At 37.9% G+C, this 16,764-nt stretch overlaps 1 protein-coding gene across 1 annotated transcript in view; it reads right to left on the reverse strand.

The window, feature by feature from the left end:
* The window catches only part of Smarca1 (SWI/SNF related, matrix associated, actin dependent regulator of chromatin, subfamily a, member 1), an 85,343-nt gene that overhangs the window by 37,563 nt on the left and 31,016 nt on the right, over positions 1-16,764 (reverse strand). Inside the window, exons 11-12 of the mRNA XM_055612169.1 lie at positions 4,047-4,157; positions 3,675-3,788 (exon numbers count right to left, since the gene is read on the reverse strand). Of these exons, the coding sequence (XP_055468144.1) occupies positions 3,675-3,788; positions 4,047-4,157 (225 nt within the window). The remainder of the gene's footprint in view (positions 1-3,674; positions 3,789-4,046; positions 4,158-16,764) is intronic.

Below are 16,764 nucleotides of genomic sequence, written 5' to 3' on the forward strand. Positions count from 1 at the left end.
TTAGTGAATATCCTCTTATTAGTGAATATATACCATGTGTGTCTTTCTGCTTCTGGGATACCTTACTCTAGATGATCTTTTCTAGATCCCCACCATTTGCCTGAAAATTTCATGATTTCCTTGTTTTTAATTGCAGAGTAGCATTCCATTGTGTATATGTACCACAATTTCTGTATCCATTCCTCAGTTGAGGGACATCTGGGTTGTTTCCAGGTTCTGGCTATTACGAATAAAAATGTTATTAACATGGTTGAGCAAATATCCTTGTTGTGTACTTTGAGCATCTTTTGGATATATGCCTAGGAGGGGTATAGCGGGATCTTGAGGAAGCACTATTCCTAACTGTCTGAGAAAGCACCAGATTGATTCCCAAAGTGGTTGTACAAGTTTACATCCCTACCAGGAATGGAGGGAGGGTTCCCCTTTCTCCACATCCTCTCCAGCATGTATTGTCATGTTAGTTTTTGATCTTAACTATTCTTATGGTTGTAAGGTGATATCTCTATTTCTTTACAAAAGGCCTTAATCTGTTTGACTTTACCATCCTCTATTTCTTTAAGGATGAGCATAATCTGTTTGACTTTATTTTGCTCTAATTGTTTATGCATTTTATTTGTTTCCTCCATTATCCTCTACATAAGCATAGATGTAAAGTCATCTTCTTGAATTTCACTTATGATATGGTGTCCAGGGCTACTTGCTCCTGGATAACTGGGATCTGGAAATGCCATATTGCTTTGGCTTTTGTTGGTTGTGTTTTTATGCTGGCTTCTACCCATCTGGCTGTGTTAGTTGTTGACTGTTGGTTTGTGATGCCTGCTGGAATCCTGGGGTGAGGAGAATCCCCTTACCAGGAAGACGGTTGTTCTTGAAGGAGGCCTCCTTAGCTTTTTGGATATGGTCACCGATGTGTGGTGCTTCTTGGGAATTGCCACAGCTCACCTCAGGCGTATGGACCTGTGTGCTAACTATGGTCGTTGGTAGTCAGAGGGCTCTCCTCTCAGCAGGAGAAACCCTAGAGACAGCTACCCTGCTGCTAGGTTCCTTGCTCTGAATTTAGTGAGCTAATTGCTGCTCTTACACTGTGTTTGCTGGGCGCAGCCCTCTTGAAAAACCAGGGAGTCCCAAGGTTTTGTCAGCTTGGCTACAAAGGTAGACAGGTTGCACCTTGGAGCAGTGTCTGTGGCTGATCTTATGGATCCCAGGCTTCTATAGGTCTGAGGTTGGAGTAATGTGTGGCAGGAACCTGCGTGAGCCCAGAAACTCTTCCAGGTATTAGCTCTGTGTCCTGAGGTCAGACCTGATGTTTCCCCCACAGTGGGCTTTCCTCCTGACAGGGAGACCCAGTCTGTGGTGTTTGGAGGTCCACAGTTCAGTCTGGGATGGTGAGTACAGCATGCAGGAGCAGGGGAGTGGCTTTATGCTGGTGACTTTGTGCCTGGAGGAACCCAGGAACTTTTTCCCAGAACTTTTGGGGATGGGGGTTAGGTTGAGTGCCCTGAGGTTGGACCTGATGTTTCCTTCATCATGGGGTTTCCTCCTGACAGGGAAACTCAGTCTCTGGTGCCCTGGGACCCACAGTTCTGTCTGGGATGGTGAGTCTGTCAAGCAGGCGGTTCTCTGGGCCGTCATCTTGCCAGATCCTGGGATCTTTTCCAGGGATTGTCTGGGTGGCCTGAGGTCTGTCCTGATTGCTTCCTTCACCGTGGGGTTTTTCTCTTGACTGGAAATCCCAGTCTCTGGTGTTGTAGGGCCTACAGTTCAGTCTGGGATGGTGATCAGAGCACGTAGGCCTGTGACTCTGTGCTCCAAAAAGGGTGCCTGCCAGGACCAGGGAACTCTGAACGTGTTTAGCTGGGTAACTGGAGAATGCACCCAATTGCTTCCCACATCTACGATTTTTCTTTCACCTGGTAAACACAATCACTGGTGTTTTAGGACTCAGAGTTCTGTCTGTTTGTCACTGTGAAGTCACTTTTATCCTGCTTGTCAGACACAATGTTCTCTTGGCCAAGATGATGTATTTATTTTTTTATTGCTGCTACTTGACTGCCAGTAACCCACCTCCCAAATGACATGTTATACCACTAATAAACACAGTCCTTATTTAGGACTACAGAAACAAATGGGGTTATATCACATGCAGAAGTAGCCGAGAATGTCTGGATAAAAAGAACACATTATTTAAACTTTAATAAGTGGGTTTGAGATAGCAGGACAACCTCATTAGCTATGTGACCTTGCACAAAGTAATTGAACTTTGCTGAACTTCAGTTTTCTCACCAACAGGAAGACCATCAAGCTTATATAATGAGATTGTAGGCTCACATGAAATATGTGTTAAATCATTGAGTAAATTATAAAATGGTGTGCACACACACACACATACACACACACACACATACACACACACACACACATATATATATTAAACCTTCACACATTCAGAGCAAGGAAGACTTCTTTGTTCTGATTTAAATACAAGAATCCCCACTATAAGAAAAAACTGTAAACACTCCAGAAGCCCACTCTAGTTCTGAAATACAAATTAATTATCTTAAATACATAGAGTTTCTCCAGGCAAATTACAGCTACTAATCCAAATAATTGATCATGTTTCCAACTCTAATAAAGGTGGATCCAAATAAATTTTGAAGCATAACTTCCAGTTCATAAAACAGAAATTTTCATAAGATTACAAATTCTGCTGATACTTTTAAATTTTTCTTTACATTTGTGATTCTCATACCTTTGGTCAACCATCTCCATTGACTAGGAAGTCTCTTCTCACATACAGAAACAACCTGTACTCATAATCGCTCAAGAATGCAAATGTAGTATTACAACCACTAAATTTTAACATTTAGCACTAACATTTGTATCTACATATATATGCAGAAAATAATTTTGAATTTTAAAGATCATTTTATTTTGAAATTATATGACTCATATTCATGCATATTGTTATCTCTGACATCTAAGTAGCCACTAACCACCAACAGGGCTTTTATTAAACTGTGAACAATAAACACAAAAATACTGTTTCTTATTTCTATTAAGGAAAATTATTTTAAAATCATATCATATATCAAAATTCATTTCCAACCACATACTTGCTCTTTCTACACATTCATTGACAATCCAAACACTAAATCTATTGAAATAACATTAGAGATGTTATAGTTGAAATACTAGAGACCAGTTGCTTTCATTGATGATCCTTTTGAGTGACTCAATAGTTTAATCATTACCAAAAGTTTAAAACATTGCTAAAGGCTCTTAAATTCTTTAACATTGGAGTGCATAGTCTATTTTAACCAGTACTTGATGTTCTGTTGTATTTTAGGAACTATGATTCGGCAATAATATAAAAAATCAGAATAACAAATCATATTATAAGAGAATTCTACAACAGCATGCAAAAGACCACTGAAACTAGAAGAGATGATTCAGTAGTTGAGAGAACTTGATGTTCTTCCAGATTCATTCCCCAGCACCCACCCAATGGCTCACAAACACCTGTAACTTCAGTTCCACAGAATCAAAGACCCTCTTCTGGCCTGTGTAGGTACCAGGCACACATGTGTTGCACAGACATACATGATGGCAAAACATCCATAACAAATAAAATAAAATAATTTTTAAAGATTATATCTCAGTTATTTGAAAATTACCTTATATCCTATAGTCTTCCGATAATAAAGAATTTCCTTTTCCAGGAGCTCAAACAAACGTGGTGGGAAAAATTGAAAATCCTGAACATTTGGCTGTTTTGGAGGCCGAGGAGCCTGTGAGAGAAAAATACATTACATACATACATACTTGTTTTCATGAAGCATAAAGCTAATATAAGTAACTCTAGTGATTTATTTTTATATTTGGAAAAATAAATACAACAGAATCTATTCATATAGCTAACCTATGTTATGTTCTGGCGTACTATTATATTTTAAGAACTATGATTTGGTAATAAGCATCCGAATTACAAATCATGTTAAAAGAGAATTCTATAACAGCACATAAGAAGCAGTCTTGTACAGTTTTACCTTTGGTATCTTTGGCTCGCTGACTCGCAAAGCCTCTCTAAAGTAAGCATCCACTGCGTAGTTCGCTTTGCGTTCCCGTTTAGGAGGTTCAATCCATTCCACCATGCCAAGCTATACACAACAAGCAAGAACAAGAGGTTTAATTACTCCAAACTATTTCCTTAGTCCCACATGCAATAAGGCAGTAATTGGAGGCAATTAAAACTTGCTTCATAAATCCTAACTCTAACTGCAAAGTTCTACGACACTACTATAAATCAAGTTTAGGAGCAAAGAAGTTTTTTCTTTTTCATTTTTGAAACTAATTTTAATTTTAATTATTCTTCCTTAATTGAAAATGATCTGCACAATCTGCTTAATATCTTATACTAATTTAAGTAAATAAATAGTGACGCTCACAAAAGGAAAAGAAGTATTGATTCTGGTAAAGTTAAACATACAATAGGTCAGAAAGGGAAATGACAAGAAGAAGTATGACAGACACATACATCTCCTTCAAATCAAGAAAAATGTTCAAAGAGAACTTTCGAGAAAGGTAAGTTGCAGTGGAGTTGGGAAAAGTCACGGGAACCAGAAAGATTTAAATTTGAATCCGAATCCTAGTATTTCACTGGTCATATGCTTTTGAGGACTATTTCTGCTTTCCATAAAATGGACATAATTAGTACTTACCTGTAGGATTAAGTATGACCACAAAGGATCTTGTAATCAAGCTCAAAAGTACCATGTATGAATAACTTGTGCAAGGCCCTGGGTAACTTATATCTGAAAACATTAACTAACTGTCCAATAGTTATATATAAGGTAGTATTGCACATGGAAATTAATATTATCATTGATTTGAAGCATTACAAAACTTACCCAACTATCGGCTAGGAAATGCATTTTAATAGTCAACAAACAGAACTGACAACACAAAGTTCTGGAGTCCAAGGAAAAGTTTTCTTACTCCTCTCTCTTTTTTTTTTTTTTTTTCTCAATTTTACAGTGTTTGGCCTAGTGACTTTAGACAAAATGAGCCATAAGGGCCTTTAAAAGACCATTAATCTATCATTAATGGTCCCTATCTCTTATCTTAAGATTGATTTCAGTATGGCATCATAGGCAAAGAGTGGATGGCAGGTTCCATGTGACTCAGTGGTAGAACAATTACTTAGCATGCACAAGGCCCTATATTCAATTCCCAAAACCACTTTTAAAAAACTATGAATAATAAACTAAGATAATGAGGATGATTAGAGATCTCCAACTTCTTACAATGTTCAGAGTAGTAAACCCCATATTAATGCTGATAAATCAAAGTCTATACAATAGCAAAGAGCAGTTTTTTTTTTTGTTGATTCAAAAGATTCAAATCAATGAGCAAAATTTTAAGAAACAACACCATTATACAGTATAATTCAACATGGCTGGGGTTGTAGCTCAGTGGTAGACTGTTTGCCTGGAATACACAAGAGCAAGATGGCAAACAGTGAAAGGAGCTACCCTGAGACAGGTAGGATTCCCAGCACTTCAGAATGCAAACTCAAGCTGTCATCTGTTGAGGGAGCTGTAAATGATATTTTTAAAATCACATTTATTTAGTTAGTTATTTAATTAGTTATTTCTGTCTGCACATGTGTGTATGTGTGCATGCATGTTCATGCCATGTCGCACCTGCGAAGATCAGAGAACAACTTTTAGGAGTCGGTTCTCTCCACCATACGGATTCCAAGGATTGAACTCAGGTTGTCAGGCTTTCACTGAGCCATCTTGCTCACCCTATAAAGTGAGATTTCTTAATTACAAGTTAGGTTAGAGTAAATGACTTTAAATGTCTTCAAACTCTAAGAAAATATAAGAAAGTATAATGTGGTGCTTTAATAAAATAAATATCCACATCTATGTCTAGCGGTGTATGTCAGTGGTAGAGAACTTGCCTAGCATGTAAGAAGCCCAGGGTTCAATATCAAAGTATGGAAAGAACAGTGGGAGAGAGGGAGAGAGGTAAGGAATAAGGTAAGAAGGGAGATTAATTGTGGTATTTTATACCAAATGAGTCAGTGTGTTAGGTGACAGTAATGGGAGGAAAGGATTCTGTAAATAGCTCAGGAGATGCTAACAGAGGATTCCCCAGAGGAAGCTAGATATCTGGGTTAGCCCAGTCAGTGAACTGGGGTTTTACATGAGAAACCTAGTCACAACCTATAAGGCAGACAGCTATCAAGGAAGACAACAGACAGCAAGCTCTGGCCTCCATCCACATGTAAACTTACATGTGCTCCAACATTAAAGTGAACATACATACACATACATAAACAGTACAAAAAAGATTTTATAAATAACATATAATTCAATCTTTCTAAAATGAAGTAAAAATGTATACTTGAAACTAAGTTTTCTAAGTAATGTATTTGGCCATGCAGTCTGTATTTGTGTGAAAGTCTAGATGTTGAAATTTTAAATAAGTGGTAAAAGGCCAATTTTTGAAGTTTCAAAAATAGAAAAAATTATGTTGAATTGGCTTGTTTTAGATGAAAGTATATTAATACTAATTATTCAACTTAATTTAACAAGGATTAATGTCAGCTACCATGATTTAATTTACTAGGCATGCTAGTAAAGTAATGTAAAGGATTCAACCAATCATATGTGAAAATCTATCTTAACATATGATTTTAAAGATTTATGAACAATATACCTTCAGATTTTCAATTCTCTTCAGAAACAATGTGAACCTAGTTTATGGTGCTATCTAGAAAACATGAATGAACAGAAATAAAAAATATAATCACAACTTAGAATACTCAAAAATCTGATTTTGGATATTACTGTTAATGTTAGACATTTGATTATAAAAATCACCATAACCATTAAAACATAACTTATCCGTAAATTATGATGTTTTCTAAAAATCAAAACACAGGAAACACTATTATATTATACATACACAAGTATTTACTAATATTATTCTAGAACTGTGAATGGAGCTAGGGATGTAGTTCAGTAATATAGGATATGCTTAGCATGAGGGAGTCCCAGGAAAAAAAAAAAACAGATACTCCAATGATACTTAGGTTCTATTAATATTTTTCTACTTTATAAAACACTCTTAGTATCAATAACCCATAGAAATAATTGTAGAATAAATAAAATTCATATCATATAATTAGATCTAAAAAACATATTAGGCAGGCAATTTCCAGCCTATGCAGAAAGGTCATCACCTCCATCTAAGCAGGATAAAAGTACAAAGCAGTCTGAGTTAAAACTGCAAATAAAACAGACAAATACAAGTCAAGAAACAAAACCTATCAGAGGCAAACAACATAAAGAAAGCATTGTCAGTATAGTGGGTTCGATGCTATTTAAAATGGTTCAGCTTTCATTTGTCAATAAACCTAATATCTAAAACAGTTTTATTTTAATAAAATATCATTTCTATGAGTTCAAAGCTATGTTTTATGGAACAGTTTGAGCAACAATAATAATAAAGCTATCATAGGTCAAAAATAAAGAGACGGGGCTGGAGAGGTTGCTCAGCAGTTAAGAGCACTGGCTGCTCTTTCAGAAGTCCTGATTTCAATTCCCACCAACCACACAGTGACTCCCAACCATCTATACTGGGATCTAATACCTTCTTTGGCATGGAGGTGCATGCAGATAGAGTACTCTTACACATAAATTAAATAAATTCATTAAAACAATAGACAAGAGTCTATAGTGATATAAATAAACAAGGGCAGAAATAATTGACAGAGAAGGGGAGCTTCTTATTACAGAAATTCCCAAGTAAGAAATATAGATGAAATAAGGAAATTATCCTTAAGCAAACAACATAACAATAATTTTCCTTACAGATGCTATGATCATCGTGTACAAGCTTGAAAATATTCTTCCCAACATAGATACCAATTACAAAAGTAAAAATACTAAATTCATAAGAAAGAAACTAGGCAAGTGCCATCACCATCTACTAAGTGAATAAGGTTAACATCATCCATAAAATAATTGGTTAATATCTCTGATGATGGGGCTCCAAGATGACAACGAGCAGTGCGCGCCATATCTGAGAGGCAAAGGATCCAAAACTCCGAAACTGGTGACTGGAGAGGTGGCTGGAGCCAGAATATCGACTTTCAGGATTCCCGGGCTAGAGCGGACAGCCTGTGAGCTGGGATACATTGAAACCAACTCACCCATTGATGTCTCCAGGGTTTGAGAGTGAAGAACTTTCAACCCTCTGAGAGAGCACAGGCAACGGCTGCCTCAAGAATGGGCCTCCCTGCCCAGGAGTCAAACAGCAAACACCACTGACTGATCTCCTACACTTTCATTTGCCCAAGAGGGCCCAAATTAACAATAGAAAATCATGGGACCCCACCCCCCGAACCCCCATGCTTTCCTCATACGCCTGCAAGTGAGTGTGCCTTCAAGTGAGTTCATGAGACCCTGTGGTCAGGGATCCCTCTACCTTAGCAGCCAGACATCTGATCCCTCTCAACCACATTGGCACTGTGAGCAACATAGGGATCCCTGGGACAGCATTCTCAACATTGAAGCCCCTGTTCGGTGTATCTCCCAGTGGAGTCAGGCAAGAAATTCCTAGAACCAAGATTGTCAACTCAGACAGATCTGAATACCTGGAAGACAGTAAGACAGGGCTGTGGGCCACTGAGGCATCGGGGCACCTGTGAATGTGCACTGTACCTTTGAGCCACACTAGCACCTCCACCTGTGCATACACTCCACCTTTCCAGGAGCCTACACACACTAGCACCCAGTCCTTCAAAGCAAACTTGCACACACACTACAGTGCTTGTACACAAGCACCTGCAAACTTTCTCCCTTAGCTACATCTGAAACTCAACATCCACTCTCAAACCACTGGATCTCTCTAATATTCCTGAAGACTACTCCAGACACCAGAGACAGATGCACCCAGTCTGAAGTACAGGCTCCAGGAACAAACAGCTACGGCTACGGACCATCAGAGGGCTAGAGACTGGTGTAAGAGCACACACAACAAAAACAAGACATCATGGCTTCACCAGCAACCCCCAAAATCAATGGATATTTTAATTCATTGGAAACATAAGAAAATGATCTCAAACATATGCTTACACAGTAATTAGAGGCACATAAAGAGGAAAAGAACAAAGCTCTCAAAGAAATACAGGCAAATACAGCCAAACAATAGAGGCACATGTAGAGGAATGATATAGAGATATATAGAGGCACACAGAGAAGAAACGAACAAAAAAAATTAGGGGCCATCATGGACAAATAGGAATCCAAATACAAACAAATAATAGAAATGGTGCAAGACATGAAAACAAAATTAGAATCAATAAAACACACACACACACACACACACACAGAGAGAGAGAGAGAGAGAGAAACTCCTGGAGATGGAAAACCTATCGAAGAGATCAGAAACCACAGAGGTAAGCATCACCAACAGAATTCAAGATATAGAGGTGAGAATTTCAGGCACTGGAGACACAATTGAAGAAATCAATACATCTTTCAAAAAAGACATAAAATCAGAAAGGGTACTGACACAAAACCTCCAAGAAATGAAGGACACAATGAAAAGACAAAATCTAACAAGAATAGATGAAAAAGATGATTCCAGGATCTAAGGTTCTATATTTTCAAGAAAATCATAGAAGAAATTTTTCTGAACTTAAAGAGACGTCCATAAACATACAAGAGGCCTACAGAACACCAAAATAGACTAGATCAGAAAAGAAACTCCTCATGTCACATCATAGCCAAAACACTAAATCTACAGAACAAAGAAAAAATATTAAAAGCAGCAAGGGAAAAAGGCCAAGCAACATATAAAGGTAGACCTATAAGAATTACACCAGACTTCTCAACAGATACTATGAAAGTGAGAAGGGTCATACAGATGCCATACAGACTCAAAAAGACCACAGGTGCCAATCCAGACTACTATAGCCAGAGAAACTTTCAATCAACATAGATGGAGAAAACAAAATATTCCATAACAAAACTATACTCAAACAAAATCTACAGAGCAACCCAGCCCTACAGAAGATACTAGAAGGAAAACTGCAATCTAACGGAATCAACTAAACGTAACAAAACACAGGGTATAAACTAAAAACAAAAACAAAAACAAAAAAATCAAAAGAAAACAAGCACAAAAACACACAATTGCCACCAACTCCACAATGAACAAAACTAACATTCATTGGTCAATATTATCTATCAACATCAATGGACTGAACTCTCCCATAAAAAGACACAGACTAATGTTTGTTTGCAGAAACAGGATTCAACATTCTGGTGCATCCACAAAACACACCTCTGCATCAAAGAGAGACACTACCTCCAAGTAAAGGGCTGGAAAAAGGCTTCTCAAGTAAACGAACCCAGAAAACAAGCTGGGGAAGCTATCTTAATATCTAATAAAATAGACTCTCAACCAAAATTAATAAAAAAAGATGAGGAGGGACACTTCATTTTCATCAAAGGAAAAATCCACCAGGAGGACATCACAATTCTGAACATCTATGCCCCAAATACAAGAGAGCCTACATTTGTAAATGAAACATTATTAAAGCTGAAATCACACATTTATCCCAACACCTTAATAGTGGGAGACTTCAGCACTCCACTGTTACCAAGAAGCTAAAAGAAAAAATGACAGTTACAGAGGTCCTAAATCAAATGGACCTAATAGATGTCTACAGAACTTTTCACCGAAACTCAAAAAAGTATATCTTTTTCTCAGCACCTCACATATCCTTGTGGAAACTGACCATATAGTCAAGCACAAAGTAAACCTCAACATATACACGAAACACAAAATAATCCCATGTATCCTATCCAATCCACCATGGCCTAAAACTAGACCTTAACACCAACTGAAATAACAAAAGTCTACACACACATGGAAACTAAACAACTCTCTACTCAATAACAGCTGGGAGAGGGAAAAAATAAAATATAAATTAAAGACATCCTAAAATTTAATAAAAATACAGGCACAACTTACCCAAATTTATTGGACATAACGAAAGCAGTGTTAAGAGGAAAGTTCATAGCACTAACTGCCTTCAGAAAGAAGTTTTTTTGTTGTTTTTTTTTTTCCAGTTACCTTGGAGTTTATTTAAACGAAGGGCCAGCTCAAGTTTTCATAGAATACAGACTTGGTTCTTTAAATAACAATTGTGACAAACAAAAGAAATAATTAGAGAATGCTGCACTGTGATCCATACAAAACCTCAACATCTTGGGTTGTACATAAAGAAGTTTGAGACATCTCATAAAAGCAGCCCAACAGCACACCTAAAAGTTCTAGGAAAAAAAAAAAGCACACACACTCAAGACAAGCAGACAATTGGAAATATTCAACCTCAGAGCTGAAATCAATAAATTATAAACAAAGAAAACAATAAAAAGAATCAAGGAAACCAAGAGCTGGTTCTTTGAGAAAATTAGCAAGATAGACAAACCCTTAGCAAAACTAACTAAAATACAGACAGAAACTATACAAATCAGAAAAATCAGAAAAGAAAATGAGGGACATAACAACAGACACTGAGGTAATCCAAACAATCTTAGGTCTTACTACAAAAGCTTATATGATGCAAATTTTGAAAATCTAAATGAAATGGACAGTTATCTTGATAGATTCCATTTAACAAAATTAAATCAAAATCAGGAAAATAGATGCTCAAGTACAAAAAAAGGACATTTGCTCAACCATGTTTTAGCAGTTGTATTCGTAATAGCCAGAATCTGGAAACAACCTAAATTTTCCTCAACTGATGAATGGATACAGAAACTGTGGTATATTTGCACAATGGGAATACCACTCAGCAATTAAAAACAAGGAAATCATGAGATTTGCAGGCATATGAATGGAGCTAGAAAAGATCATCCGTATTGAGGTAACCCAGAAGCAGAAGGACACACATGGTGTATACTCACTTATAAGTGGATATTAGACATATAATAAAGGATAAACATACTAAAATCTGTACACCTAGAGAAGCTAAGCAAGAAGGAGGACAGGACAGGAGCCTACCACAGAGGGTCTCTGAAAGACTCTACACAGCAGACTATCAAAGCAGATGCTGAGATTCATAGCCAAACTTTTGGCAGAGTGCTGTGAATCTTATGAAAGATGGGGGAGATAGAAAGATCTGGAGAAGTCAGGAGCTCTACCAGGAGACCAACAGAACCAAACAATCTGGGCACAGGGGTCTTTTCCGAGACTGATACTCCAGCCAAGGACTATGCATGGAGATAACCTAGAACCTCTGCTCAGATGTAGCCCATGGCAGCTCAGTCTCCATGTGGGTACCCTAGCAACTGAAACAGGGACTTTCTCTTACATGAAGTCAGTTGCTGGCTCTTTGATTACCTCTCCCTGTTGTTGTTGTTGTTGTGTTTTAGGGGGAGGAGGGCAGCCTTACCAGGCCACAGAGGAAGACAATGCAGCCAGTCCTGATGAGACCTGATAGGCTAGGGTCATATAGAAGTGGAAGAGGACCTCTACTATCAACAGACTAGCGGCAGGGGCATAAGAGGAGAAGACGGAAAGAGGGTGGGACTGGGAGGAGACAAGGTAGAGGCTATAGCTGGAATACAAAGTTAATAAATAAATTGTAATAAATAGATAAATAGATATCATGGATGCTCTGGTAATACCTACAGGACACAACATCCATTTTGGCATATTCCTGCCAAAAATGCATAATCTCAGTAAAATTATGAAAAACTGTCCAAAAAAACCGAAGTTACAAATAACTGATGAATCCTTTTCCCAAGTGTCATGAATGATAAACAGAAACTGATGAACTCTCACAGAGTGAGACTAACAATATACACAGAAAGAAGATTTGATATGGGCTAAGAGGATGAATATAAACTAAAAATGGGAAGAAAACATTAGCAAATGACAAATCTGATTAAAGCACCATTATTTAAAATAAACTAAGTAATAATCTATCACCAATACAAAAACAAGCAAAACAATTCCATTGAAAGAAATGGACAAAAGATTTAAATCAAAGAAGACGAAGAGATGGTAGTTAATTATATGAAAATATGTTCAGCATATCATCAAGAAAATTCAGTTCAAAATTAGGAGAAAATGCTCAACACATGTTAGTAATAGAAAAGGGGATAACAGAGTACACGAGACCTAAAGGAAGGAGTGGGAAAATGGAGAGGTCTCTAATTAGAGAGGAGACAGATAAATACAGAAGGGAGGAGTGTAAAGATCACAATGAAGATATTTGAAAAAGTCATAAAAAATCATACATTAACTCTTTACATAAAAACACCTATAATACGTATTACACCTACATATAAATACACATATATTGATTACATGAAATCTTCTCATCTGAGCTGGCAATGTTTTCCTGAACAGATGCAGAGTATCTGATAAAAGCCCCAACTTCAGGCATGAGAATTCCTCTTTTGAAATTGTTGGTGAGAAGGACCTAAGACCAAAACATTCCATGGTATTGCTATTAACCTTGGTTATCCCCACCCCCCACCAAGAAGTGAAAGGTAAGTCCCTATTGCTGAAGATACCATGCACTTCAGACACTAAGCTTCCAGAGTTAGAACTGACCAAAATGCCTCCTCCTTGAGGACTAGCTTTCATAGTACTAGAAGGTGCCATGTAAACTTCCAAAGAAGGGAAGTAACCAACACTCCTATGCAGCTATGACACGAATCACAATAATGTCCAGCATGACACAATAACCCTAAGAGTCCAGTAAAAGTATGCATATGTTGACAGCAACCAACAGCTCTTTAATTGGACTTAAGACCCACTCAAGAAGAGGGAAATCATGCCTGGTATTAGAAACCTAGCCAACTACCTAGGACTAGTGAGGTCATTAATATTTGTAGAGAACGTACAACCATCACTTTACTAAACCGAAATAAGCCTTAACTGCATTCTGAATATGTATCCTTCTATCCACAGATATAAGTGTAGCAATTTCCCTTTGCAACAGAGACCATCACATAAAGCCATTAACCAATCAAATTGCAGGGTTGAGAGTTGTGGAACCTAGTCCAAACTGATACATGTACAGCACAGTTCCTGTACTTAAGGCTCTGGGATCATTGCAGAAGAACGAGATTTGAGAAAAAAAATTCTTGGAGCCAGAGGAACAGTAAGTTTTGCTGTGAGGTTGAGTCTCCTAGATATGTCAAAGAAGCTAAAACCATGAGATTTCACTAACATGAATGCCTAAATACAATCTGAACAAAACCAATATCAATAGGTATGCTAGTGCAGGAAGGAGGAAAGCTCATATTGTATCAACCATACACAAAGAACTACAGGAAACTAAAGAATGCTGACTGCAGGAGAAATATTCTTCCCCAAGCGAGAGCACATGGGTTGGTTATCTAATACCAAATAGTCAGACCTGAAAACAAACATAGAAATAACATTAAACAAACTGAGAAGGTTGTACTTACAAATATAAGAAATTAATTTTTTAAAGAAAGCAATGTGGGTATATTGAGGGAGTAGAAAGGAAGGGGGAAATGATGTAATTGTAATATCAAAATTTTTTTTAAAATTGAAGATTAAAATAATGAGAACCCACCCATAGAAAAGTGAAAATCCAGTACTTCAACCAGGCACGGTAATACATGACTTTAATCCCACTGCTCAAGGAGGCAGAGGCAGGTGGATCTCTGTGAGTTTGAGGCCAGCCTGGTCTACAAAGTGAGTCCAAAAAGGCCAGGGTTTCACAGAGAAACCCTGTTATGAAAAAAAAAATTATTTCAATATCACCAACTGCTGGCAAAGATGCAGACTGAGTTTTTATTCACTGCTGGGAGAATGTAAAATGGCACAGCCACTTTGAAAGGAAGTCTGGCAGTTTCTTACAAATCTAAACCTACTTATATCATAGGACTCAATAAACATATGCTCTGATATTTTCAAAGGAATCAAAACCTTGTGTATTTAAAACATCCTGCCTGGCTGGAGAGAGGACTCAGAGAGGTTAAGAGCACTGGCTCTTCTACCAGACATCCTGAGTTCAATTCCCAGCAACCACATTGTGGCTCTTAACTATCTATAGTGATATCTGGTGCCCTCTTCTGGCGTGTAAGCACACATGCAGGCAGAACACTGTATAAATAATAAATTTTTAAGAAAGAACCTCTGCACTGAGGTAGCCTATGACAGTTCAGTGTCCAAGTGGCCTCCACAATAATGGGGACAGGACAGGGACTGTCTCTGACATGAACACAGTGGCTGGCTCTTTGATCACTTCCCCCTGAAGGGGGAGCAGCTTTACCAGGCCACAGAAGAAGACAATGCAGCTACTCTTGATAAGACTAGTCTGATAGACTAGGATCAGAGGGAAGAGGAGGAAGACGTCCCTTATCAGTGGACTAGGAGAGGGACGGGGTGGGGAAGAGGGAAGGTGAGATTGGGAGGGGAGGGGAAAGAGAGGCACAGGGGGGATATAAAGTGAATAAACTATAATTAATAAAAATAATTATAAAATGCAAGAAAAGTGTTCAAGGTCACCCTTAACTACATACAGAGTTCAAGGTCAGTTTGGACCTACTTGAGAACTTGTTTAAAACAAAACAAAACAAAGCAAAAAGACCTCTCTGTGAACATTCTGTGTCACCTTCAGGGTGTACATCAAGAACATAAAAAAGAAAAAAAATAACCTCCCCCCGAGGGAGGAGCAACCTCGCTAGGACACAGAGGAAGACATTGCAGCCAGTCCTGATGAGACCTGATAAACTAGGGTCAGATGGAAGGGGAGGAGGACCTCCCCCATCAGTGGACTTAGAGAGGAGCAGGCAGGAGATGAGGGAGGGAGGGTAGGATTGAGAGGGAATGAGGGAGGGGTAATAGCTGGGATACAAAGTAAATAAACTGTAATTAATATAAAAAATTAAAAAATAAATCCTACATGCAGATGCATATGACAGATTTATTCATAACCCCCAAAACTTGGAAACAACCTTAGTTCCTGAGTAGCTGAATGAATAAACAGCAGTGCATTCAGAATGTGGATTATCTCTCAGTGCTAAAAAAATTTGGGCTCTTGACACATGAAGAAAGACAGAGGAAACTGAAACATATATTACTGAATGAAGGAAGTCAATCTAAAATGACTTCATTTTAATAGTATGACATGCTAAAAAATTCAAATGAGTGTTTGCAATAAGCCGAGAGAGGAAGGGTGAGTAAAGCACAAAGGACATTTAAGGCAGTGAAAATACTTGATATTATAATGGTAGATGTCTACGCATTTGTTAAAAGCCATGGAATATGCCACCTTGAGAGAGAAAACCCTGTTGTAAATGATGGATTTGGGGTGACAATGTATTAAAGTATGTTTATGATTGTAAAACATGCACCACTTAGGCACAGGATGTTGATTCTAGGAGGGATGCTGTATGTCAGTGACAAGGGGTGTATGTTATTTCCATTTGATTATATTGGGAACCTGAAATTTCTCCTAAAAATAAAGTCTAGTTTGTTTTGGCTTTATTTTGGTTTGGTTTGATTTTAGGTTTTTGACACAGGAACTCTTTTATTATGTAGCCTTGGCTGTTCTATAACTCACTATATAGACCAGGCTGGCCTCATAGAGATTCCCTTCTGCCTCTGCCTCTGCCTCTGCCTCTGCCTCTGCCTCTGCCTCTGCCTCTGCCTCTGCCTCTGCCTCTGCCTCTGCCTCTGCCTCTGCCT

The sequence above is a fragment of the Psammomys obesus genome, unplaced genomic scaffold (assembly GCF_907164565.1).
Source record: "Psammomys obesus unplaced genomic scaffold, mPsaObe1.curated_primary_1811, whole genome shotgun sequence".
In the NCBI taxonomy this organism is placed as follows: Eukaryota; Metazoa; Chordata; class Mammalia; order Rodentia; family Muridae; genus Psammomys; species Psammomys obesus.